Raw genomic sequence first — 10017 nt, 5'->3', positions numbered from 1 at the left:
AACTAAGAGTTAAAAGTAAGTTTTTTTTTATTATACTTAAGGGAAACAATGGGTTCAACTGCTTATTGCATGGAGCAATCGTCAAGGGAGAGTTAAACTCAATTACAGTAACTGTGCTGAATAGAAAAGAGAGAGAGAGAGCGAGTGAAAAAGGAATACATTGCAGCAAGCAGTGAATAAAAAAAGTAATGAATGAAAATCGACATGAAGCGTATCAAATATTTATTATTATTATTTTTTTTCTGGGCAACAAAGAACTATAATACATTGACAGGCAAGGGAGCTATTGCCAGCACAGGTTTATACAATACAGATAAAACCGCCTCCAATTTAGACAGTGGACACACAAGATATCAGATGGTCCCAAATGTTGAATTTCTTAAAAAAAAAAAAAACGAGGAAGAAAAAGAAGAATTCTTAAGACAATATCCATTTATTGCTCTTGTGGTGCTTTGAGGGAAGAACAAGAGGTGATTGGCACAACACATAAAAAGCTCGTATAAAAACAAGAAGATAGAAACACAAAACTAGCATCGTCGGGGTCTCTGCAATGACCTTTTTCGATCTAAAACTGAATGGCATAAGGATAATATATAGAGAAATTTGCGTTTATTTCTTTTAAATTTGTTCACTTGCTTCAGTGTCGCCTCAACATGCTACAAGAGGGCTGAATTGAAATATCCCAGAGAAGAATACCCCAAACTTCTGTTTTCTAAGAACCATAAAACCACATGAAGAACTAAGCGAATATTCAAACCCACTAAAACAGGAGGCACCAGATAAATAAAAAAAGAAGTTTGAACAGACGTACCATATTTACAATTCCCATTAAATTACACATAAATAAATATATACATACATGAACACAGATTCCCTCATACAACCGTGAATCGTGTTGAAATTCAAAGTTCAAGTTGGTCGCTTGGTGAAGTGAAAAGTCAGTTCTTGAAGTCATGGCGTGGAGCTGTAGATTTTTTTTCTTTCAAGTTTATAATTCACAATACTGATTAAAAAAAAAAAATCTTCCTCTTTCAGCTTCTTGTTGTCACATGGCTACAATCGTACATAGGGATACTGAGGGAAAATCGCTGAATTTCAGTCAGTTGAACTCATACAAAGGGAGTTAATGAAAAGTCCTGCATTGGCAGATCTATACTCCTTTCATTGGCACACTGCTTTATTTTGATTTGAAGAAATGCCTTGTCCACGAATCCCAAAGTGAACTGTTTTATTATTATGGTTTTAAAAAAAAGTTTCAAAATGTCAAGATCGGGAGGTGGTGCGTTCAGTGTTGCATCTTGATCACTAGTGTTTGTTATATAATTATTTTGTCATACATCAGTTGGGATGTGGCTGAACATCACTTTCTGTGCTTCTCGTCTTTGTCACCTGCCTTCGACCCCGTCTCATTGTGGCTGTTAGGATTGTTGTTCAGGTACATTTTGTCCATGGCTTTAATGGCCTCCGTCAGATAGTTCTGCAGCGCCGTGAGGGCAGCGCACATGGCCGGAGTCCCGAATCCGTGAGAAATAAGACTGAAGTGGGTCAAACAGCTCTGAATCCCGGGCTCAAGAATGGGTTGTGGACGTGAATTCCCCAAGGGTGAGCGGTCTTGCGAGAGCAGGTCCGTGAACTCTTTGCAGATTTGTCTAGAAAGAGAAACAATGCAGGATGCGTGTCAGGATGAAGCTAATTACAGCTGAATGTATGAAGTCAAAAATGTATTAAGACTATATGCTCCTTATGTGTCCCTTAATCAATGGCACTAGCGTTCCTTTTGACAGCAGCTCGTTAAGCAGTGTCCATCACAGCGATGGACAACTCAAGTTCAGTTTGAAAAGAGAGTCTCATATATGTCAGCAATACGTCAAGTGGAAACGTAAAAATTGGATTAGCCTGCACCTACAACTTATGCTCCATGGCATCTAAAGAAGAATGTCGTCGCGCTATTGCGTTTTTATGATTAATATATTTTAATTGAGAGTGGTGCGGATGTTTATACTTTGTCTGTTTTTTTCCCATTTATTTATTTATTTATTTATTTTTATCATCATCATCATTATCGTCATTAATAATATTATTATAATTGCTTAATTCATAGGAAATTTAAAAAAAAAAAAAAAATCACGGGAAAATACCAATTCGTTACAGGTGCCGAATAATGCAAACATTGTATTTTACGAAACCACTTGGTTCCAAAACGCAGACATTGACTCCAGCCATATTTATCAATAGCTGGCCTACATAGATACTAGCACCTGTGTATCCAGCAGAAAGCAAATTTCAGTATATGGTGTTAAATACAACACGACAATTGCCGTGAAAAAAAAAAAAAAAACCCTGTCATAAACAATAAAATGCGCAATGACATCTAAATAGCTACAATATCACTTACTTCGTTGCCAATAACATGTTTTTTCTTTGGACTTGTTCGTTTGGGTCGGAATGCTGTCGGTTCACGTATTCAGCTACCGCCTTGGCTGGAAACTCAGTCTCGCATACATAACCAAAATCTCTGGCCAGATGCACCGCTTCACCTAGAAGAAAATGAGAGTCAGTATGTGTAACATGTTACTGCAATAAAATGTAGAGTAATTTACATATTTCCTAATTGTCATCTAATTAACGTCCTCGGCCACTGAGCAGGACATTGCTCTTTATCAATTGTGACATCGATAATGCACATTTATTTTCTATTACCTAATAGAAAATTAAATTCTGTCAAACGCATGCGTCAAAATGTGAGATTAACAGTACATCATATATAGAACACCTGACTCTAAATGGAACACTCTGAACACTCTGACTCTTTTTGTATCAACATTAGAAGGATGTTCTATAAAACTGCTATATATCTGTATTTTTTTTTTTAATTAAACCTTCTTTTTATTCTTTAGCCATGTAAAATAGGTTATTCCGACTAGGCCTGTGTATTTGGCTGCTTTTCTTTCTTTCTTTCTTTCTTTCTTTGGTTTTAATTTCCTGAAACAGTTGGATTTTTACTGCGAGCCTTCCTGTCATAAGCCTCGAATCCGGAAGAACGCATGCGCCAATTAGCATCAAAGCTCAACTCTACTAAACTGCTTTCCATAAAATGGAGCAGATCATAAACAATAACAGCACTTCAGAAGCCAGTGTCCTCCGACTACTCAGCGTCTGCTTGCGTGTCCACCACCCCCACCCTCTCGCCCTTATCTCGCAGGAATCATACATTTCTTCAGGCTCATTACCATACAAGACTAAATTTCAATGAAGCAAGATGAATATTACATTCAGTCTTCAGCGGCAATGATTAACAGGAACCAATGAACCGTCTCCAGCTTTCACCTTTAAAACCCATGGCATACCAAATACCACTGCACGGAATAATCACCTCCAACTTTGCAAGCAAAATGGATTTATTCAACAGCAATGGCATCTTCGCAGTGCAACATAATTAACACATTTATATTTTATAATAGGCTTTCAACCTACAGGTCAACTGCATCAAGCAGACAAGGATAAAATCCACACATAATAATAATAATAATAATAATAATAATAATAATAATACATGTCACACTGATTTCGGCTGTGGTGTTGTGCCATACATCTAGCAACTGCATAAAAAAAGTGCAACATATGACACAAATATGACAAAGTAGGGCCCTCCAAAGACATCTGAATTTACACCATGCTCAAATTTAAAGACAAGTGGTGCTGCTAATGGTATAAGAGAGAGAGAGAGAGAGAGAGAGAGAGAGAGAGAGAGAGAGAGAGAGAGAGAGAGAGAGATTCCAGTAATCCCACAAAATTGTTTTCCAAATTGTATCTCCGGAATCCGTTCTCTTTTCTTTTATCGTTCAGCTTTTCTGCTTGCAAGACAAACTCTCTCCTTTTCACGGGTGCATGCAAATGCTGGTTTAGAATGTCTCATGTAGAAGCAATAAGCACCTGCTTTATTAAAAATCTATATTCATCAGAAATCTTACCTTCCACCAAGGACGTCAAGAGAGTAACATTGGCAGCTTTGCGTCTCCCTGCTGGTAGATTCAATCCGATTTTATCTAGTTTTTCTCTTAAAGATCTTCCGCCATTCTTAGATTTTGCCCTTTGAAGTAAATGACAAAAATGTTATTAAATGTTATTATACGTGTTGTAATAATGTTAAACTTATTTCTCTTACTGCTATTCATGATATATACTGCATATTATACATCATTTACATTAAAATGTATAATATTTATAATAGTTTGGAGCACGCATAACCCTGAATGATTAAAAATAAAATAATAATTAAAAAAAAAAAAAAAAACATTTTGCCTTAGGGGATACCATGGAATGTTTAAAGTAAATATTTAAATAAATAAACAAATCACATTTTTATTATCACGTGAGATATAACTGCCACACTAAGGTTACAAGTGTCTATTAACTCGTGTTGCATTAAGATATTACAGCGTGTGCTCATTGCAACTGGGTAGGCAACTACAAGCATAAAAAATATAATTCAGGTTCAGAATTTTGCCTGTCCTGGGGTATGACTTCAATAGGCTGATATTTCGGTGGGTTGTGGCGACGGAAAGCGCTTGATAAAATATAGTTACTGTATGCAATAGATGTCCAGCTCACCTCCTCAAGACCCCGCCGAGCAGGGAAGCGTTCAGGCACTCAGGCGGAGAAAGGCGTCTCTGCACCTCCGCTACTGTGACTTTGTACTTTGACGTTGAGCTAAGAAGAGACAGACGACCCGGAACCGAACAGAACACTTCGTTTGGGTTTACCACACCTCCAAAAAGCCCGTCTTTATTTATCGGTATGGCAGAGACATTGCTGTTGTTCTTGGATATGGAAACAGGACCTTGAAAAAAAAGAACATGATTAGGCCCCCCATTCCAGTCTACAGCACCAACCAAATGGAAAAAGATGAATTGCTATGCAGCAGGCAGCTTTTGAGTAAGATTAGACATATGCGTTTATATGCATATCATCTCGCACGCCTATGTGGAATCAAAGGCAATAAGGTCTTATCAGAGAGGAAGGAAAATAGATACCACAGCAATAGCTTTTCATTCAGCTCATGAATGTAACTGCTGCAATATGCCCCAAGTAATGAAGTGGCCCAGCCATCAAAATATTTCATATTATCGCAATGGTGACTCCACACCAAGCTCGGAGAAAATGACAGTTCAACAAGCATGGCATTGCCTCAAATTTTCCACTAACTGTTCAGTGTAGCTGCTATTTGTTGGATTTCATAAAACAGAAACTGATAATCAAACAGAGAGAGAGAGAGAAGCAAAAGTGGCATAATCCACGGAAATATTTTATAAATGTATAGGCTATGCATTTTTACTATTGCAGTTATTATTTAAATACTACTACTACTACTGCTAATAATAATAATAATAATAGTACATTTTAATCCAACAGCCTACTTCCTACAAATAAAACTGCATAGGCCTACTGTTTTTCATAATTACAAACTAGTTTTAATCTTTAAACAGTCGGTAACCTAGCCACACAGGCACACTGAATGACACCCACAAATCCGAAATACACACACTCAGACTCACACACGAGCGCTTACAAATAAGTGTTCAGGCCTAAATCCTGCTGCAGCGCCCGTTGTTTCTTTATGTACTAACCGGAAACAAAAGCACAGGCACTACTGGATAGATCACTAGTGACATTAATAGCTCAGGGGAGACTAATAGAGACAAGAGCAGTTAAACGAACTCGTGAGATCGCAATTATTATGTGTATGTGCAACCGTGTATTTTTGTGGATTTACACATGGTGCATCAAATTTAACATTTCAAAGCTTTTACATTGTTAAAACAAAAAATCTAAATTAACCACAGCGTACGTAAATATGAGAAAACAATTCGATCTTAACACACTCATTCTCCTTCAGCCCTCTTTGACCATCTGCGATCCGAAGGAAACAAAGAGGCACGTAGCTAATTGCAAAATAATGACTTAACCTAAAATTTACACAGTAGGCATACGTTTAATTTACTTTAACAAATATGTTTCGTAGTAAGTTTCTAGTGTCATCTTTGAATAAAACATTCAGCTAATTTCATGAAATGCTACCATTTTAAATTTAGTCACAGACTAAGCTAAGTTAAGCACCATCATATTAACACACACATATTAGCTACATGAGTAGTGTCCGCTATGGAACACTTGGTTAAAATGGTTTGTGCCTTATCGTCAGACTATCTCAAGGCCTACAAATTAACCCGATCTGTCTCACAGCAAGCACGGGTAGACTTTACGAGCGGAGAGCTGCTGGTGGAAGCACGTACGGTATTTGAGAGGAAATTGCTTACCTTTCTTGATTACAGTTTGGTCTGGGATGTGAATTCCTTGATCTTCAACATGCTGCAAAGATCAAAAAAGCATATTAATAATGATCGAAAGTTCTAAAAACATCGTACTTTTTTGCAAATGAAATTAAATGCAGTCCAAAGAAAAAAAAAGGCACAAACGCTTTACATAGTATTTCTAAGACTGCAGACACTATAAACTGCATCTTTAAAGAAGTACATGTCTCTGAGTAATTACGTCTATACTGTTTAAAGCATCTAATTAAAATAATAAAAGCTTGAATGATATTGTTTTTTTTTTTTTTTTTTTTTTTTTTTTTTTTTTTTTTTTTTTTTTCATAAAACACAATTATAGCAAATATATTTATTTTAATTTTATCTACTCAGAGAATAAACGAGGGAAACATATAAAACATGCAATTGGTGTAACCGAGAATTTTGTCTACACTTGATTTGTCAGATCTCTTCTCTCCTCAATCAAATTACTGATGAAAAGGGGGGCAGCCAAGAATCACTTCCAAAAATGACAGACAATATTAATCAAAAAGCCCAGTACACCACTCACTTTGAGTTACTGGGATGAACAACAGCGAAATCCAATATATATATACATACACAAAATATATATATCATAATATTTTTTTAATTACTCGCGCTGCGTTACAAATAGAATTTTACGTAAAATGGCTTTTTCTCTAAATTGTTTTCCTCACAAAACATGCCACGTTTATCATAGGCCATCAAATAAAAAATATCGAACATAATTAACCACTACCTGTAAATATACATTTAAACAGTATAGACTATTTACATTCAAGCGACAATTTAAAAACTGCCACATTTTTACTACCAACTTTACCAGTTTATTCTGACAAAACCGCTGTTGTGCATTACCATAATCTTCAATAAAAGAACAACTTGAATAAAACAATTTAAATATGTGATATATACGATATACGATATTTCACGGTCCCAGATTATATAGAGAATAGCACCAGCAGCAAATCCGAATAATGGCGTTGGATTATAAACACTACATGTCATAAGATTTTCTCCTCACCTGGACATCTTCTAAAGAGTGAGGTATTCCATGGATAGGGATTGAATCCGTGAGTCCAGTCTCAATGCCGTGACCCGAGGGAAGTAGCACTTCTCTGCGGTACTCTCTGCACAGCTGATGCGGTAACCCGCGGTGCTGGTGTAGAAGGCTGCTCTCCTGACTCTGCCGCTGGCCGGGCCAGCCCGGGTGCTGTGGCTGAGGCTGGGCGTGCAGAGAGTTGAGGGAGTACGGGTCATTCACGTGAGAGTAGGGGTCCTGAGACTGCGGGTAGATGGGCTGGTAGGGTGGCGGAAAGTATGGCGGCTGGAAGTCTGAGTTGGGCGTGTGAGAGAGCGGAGGAGCGCTGGTGTACGGAGACTGGCCCACACTGCCCAGTTGGGGTAACCGGGCTGTGCCATTGCTGGTCCCGTCGTGGCGATCCTTAGGAGAGAAAAAGATACAGTTCTGTTTGAGTGCTGATATATACATAGATATAAATATATACACATGTTTTTAAGATTTATTTTTTTTTTCTAAGAAAAAAAAAGGTAAACAGATGTTTTGTTATCGCACTTAGTAATTTATTTCAACAGAAATCCGAACATGCCTTTGATTTGGTCAAGAACAAATAATATCAATAACAACACTACATTATAATCAGAATACTATACATATAGAATAATATATTATTCTATTTTAAAATGGACGTCGATGTTTTGTTATTCATTTTTCAATTTAAGATCCTACTGAGAGACAAATAAAAATAACCAGAGCTCACAACAAGCATAAAGTCTTTGTAATAGCATTTGATGCTACCAATAAGCGCTTGCATAATGGAACAGACGAAACGACAGGATACAAAATAATAATAATAATTAATAAATAAAACAAACAAACAAACAATCGGAGAGTAAATGTTGAGCGCAGTCTTCAGATCTCTACTGCCGACAGTCACTCACCATCGCGGAAAAACTGTGCACTAACATCAGCGAGGATTTCCAAGGACTTCAAAAGACAAGAATTTCAGAGGGACAAAACGAAAATGAACGTGCAAATTAAATCAAGCCAATGATAATTGTAGGGCGAGGTGGCGGTGGCCAGCGTTCAAATAAAGCAATAATCCATCAGAATCTGGGTAAATTCCCACTGTTCTTCATCTGCTCTTTAGATGCAATGCTTTTCTCTAAAGTTTCTTATATCCCCTTGGCGTCTCCCGGCTCTGTCAGTGAACTGTTCCCTCGCTTGAGCTCATGTTAGCACAGATCTGCCTCTTCCTCTGCACTCCTAATAGTAGATATTCATGACTATTAATATTACACGAATACTTAATAAGAGAAGAATGGTCGGAAATCGAGCGTGAAGCGAGGAAGCAACTCAAGGCAGACTGCACTAAATGACGTCCATTGAATGGGGAATCAGTATATCTAATCAGAGATGAGGAGAGAGAGAGTGAGTGGGAGAGAGAGGGAGAGAGAGACAAAAGAGGGACATTCTCCTGCGTCTGACGAATCAGAGAGGGGGGGACATTTTAAAAGGTTCGAGGGCAAGCAAAAGTGAAAGAAAGACAGAACGAGGGGGGAAGAACACAAGGAAGGAAACAATGTGCACCTCTGATTCTGGTGAATATCCAGCAAACGCTGAGGGCATCTGGGCTGGCACATTTTTACTGTTCACAGGATGCTCGTCTACCTCATTGTTTTTCACATTAGTCTTCGTCTGTTCGTACTCCATGTCCCACTAAAATACCTCACCACGAATTTAAGCACGGCCAAGACACATCAACACACGCCGATGCAGCTTAACTCACCGCTAGAGCAATATTTCAACAAACTTTGCTGCACACTTCCGTCTTAGCTTTCGTATCATGCGCGATTTTAATGAAACAGAAAATAATTATTTATTACAATTAATCACAATTGCGAGTCTGTGCGCTGAGAGAAAGAAACTCATAAGGACACGCGGGAGACAGAGATTCTTTCCTGATCATGGCGTGTGATTCTCCAGAAACGAGCGAAAACACGTTTTACTGGCTTCACCACTCCGAAAACTACTCCCATATATTACTGCATTCACCAAACAAATCATGCCAAATACTAGAGGATAAAGACAAGTAAGAGCTTAAAAATATATATTTAGACCAAAACATTTATTTTAAAACGAAATTATTCACTTTGATGCGTTTGATTGTTTCCAAAACTTGTTTGGTAAGTTTGTTTCTTGTCTGATTTTTTTTTACCAGTTTTACAGCGTTTTAAGGATTTTTTTTCCCTACATTTAATGTGTGATACGTGTATTTATTTTTATTATTATTATTATTATTATTATTATTATTATTATTATTATTGTTATTGTTATTATTATTATTATTATTATTATTATTATTATTATTATTATTATTATTATTATGTTCTGGATCATGCAGTTTTGCAGTATGTTATTTATCACTTGTTCTTGTGTTAAATGAAATGGTACACACAGCAAGAAAAAATAAAATAAAAGGTGACTGAAAAAAAGTTAAACCGTTCAGAATTATGGTAAATATCATGCAGTATTTTGTATTAATAGCCTGGTTAAGCCGCTTACCTCGCAGTCTTCATATTTAATATTATCAGTTAATTTCCAAAGCATTTTCATTGGTTGTGGATAGAGTGAAGTGCGCCTTCG

At 37.0% G+C, this 10017-nt stretch overlaps 1 protein-coding gene across 2 annotated transcripts; it reads right to left on the bottom strand.

Moving 5' to 3' along the window:
- Positions 1-414: 414 nt before the first annotated feature.
- Positions 415-10017, bottom strand: tfap2a (transcription factor AP-2 alpha). Of its 2 annotated transcripts, none has more exons than XM_051098827.1 (7): positions 9937-10017; positions 7375-7794; positions 6318-6369; positions 4612-4840; positions 3972-4090; positions 2396-2537; positions 415-1649 (listed from the first exon to the last, which is right to left on the bottom strand). In XM_051098827.1, exons 1-7 carry the CDS (start codon positions 9985-9987, stop codon positions 1361-1363), a joined length of 1302 nt encoding a protein of 433 aa, XP_050954784.1. In that variant the 5' UTR covers positions 9988-10017; the 3' UTR covers positions 415-1360. The 2 variants fall into 2 exon arrangements, with proteins under 2 accessions (XP_050954784.1, XP_050954785.1); XM_051098828.1 differs by lacking the exon at positions 9937-10017 and adding an exon at positions 8313-8749.

This window comes from Labeo rohita, chromosome 24 (genome assembly GCF_022985175.1).
Source record: "Labeo rohita strain BAU-BD-2019 chromosome 24, IGBB_LRoh.1.0, whole genome shotgun sequence".
Taxonomy (NCBI): domain Eukaryota; kingdom Metazoa; phylum Chordata; class Actinopteri; order Cypriniformes; family Cyprinidae; genus Labeo; species Labeo rohita.
This window is presented reverse-complemented; position numbering and strand designations above follow the sequence as displayed.

Bases quoted from the DNA above. Each gene is read 5' to 3' on its own strand.
- tfap2a (XM_051098827.1), bottom strand. From the start codon at position 9,987: ATGAAAATGCTTTGGAAATTAACTGATAATATTAAATATGAAGACTGC. The intron at 6,370-7,374 runs GTGAGGAGAAAA...TGATCTTTGCAG, and splicing joins ACTCTTTAGAAGATGTCCAG to CATGTTGAAGATCAAGGAAT. The intron at 4,091-4,611 runs GTGAGCTGGACA...TTTACTTCAAAG, and splicing joins CTCGGCGGGGTCTTGAGGAG to GGCAAAATCTAAGAATGGCG.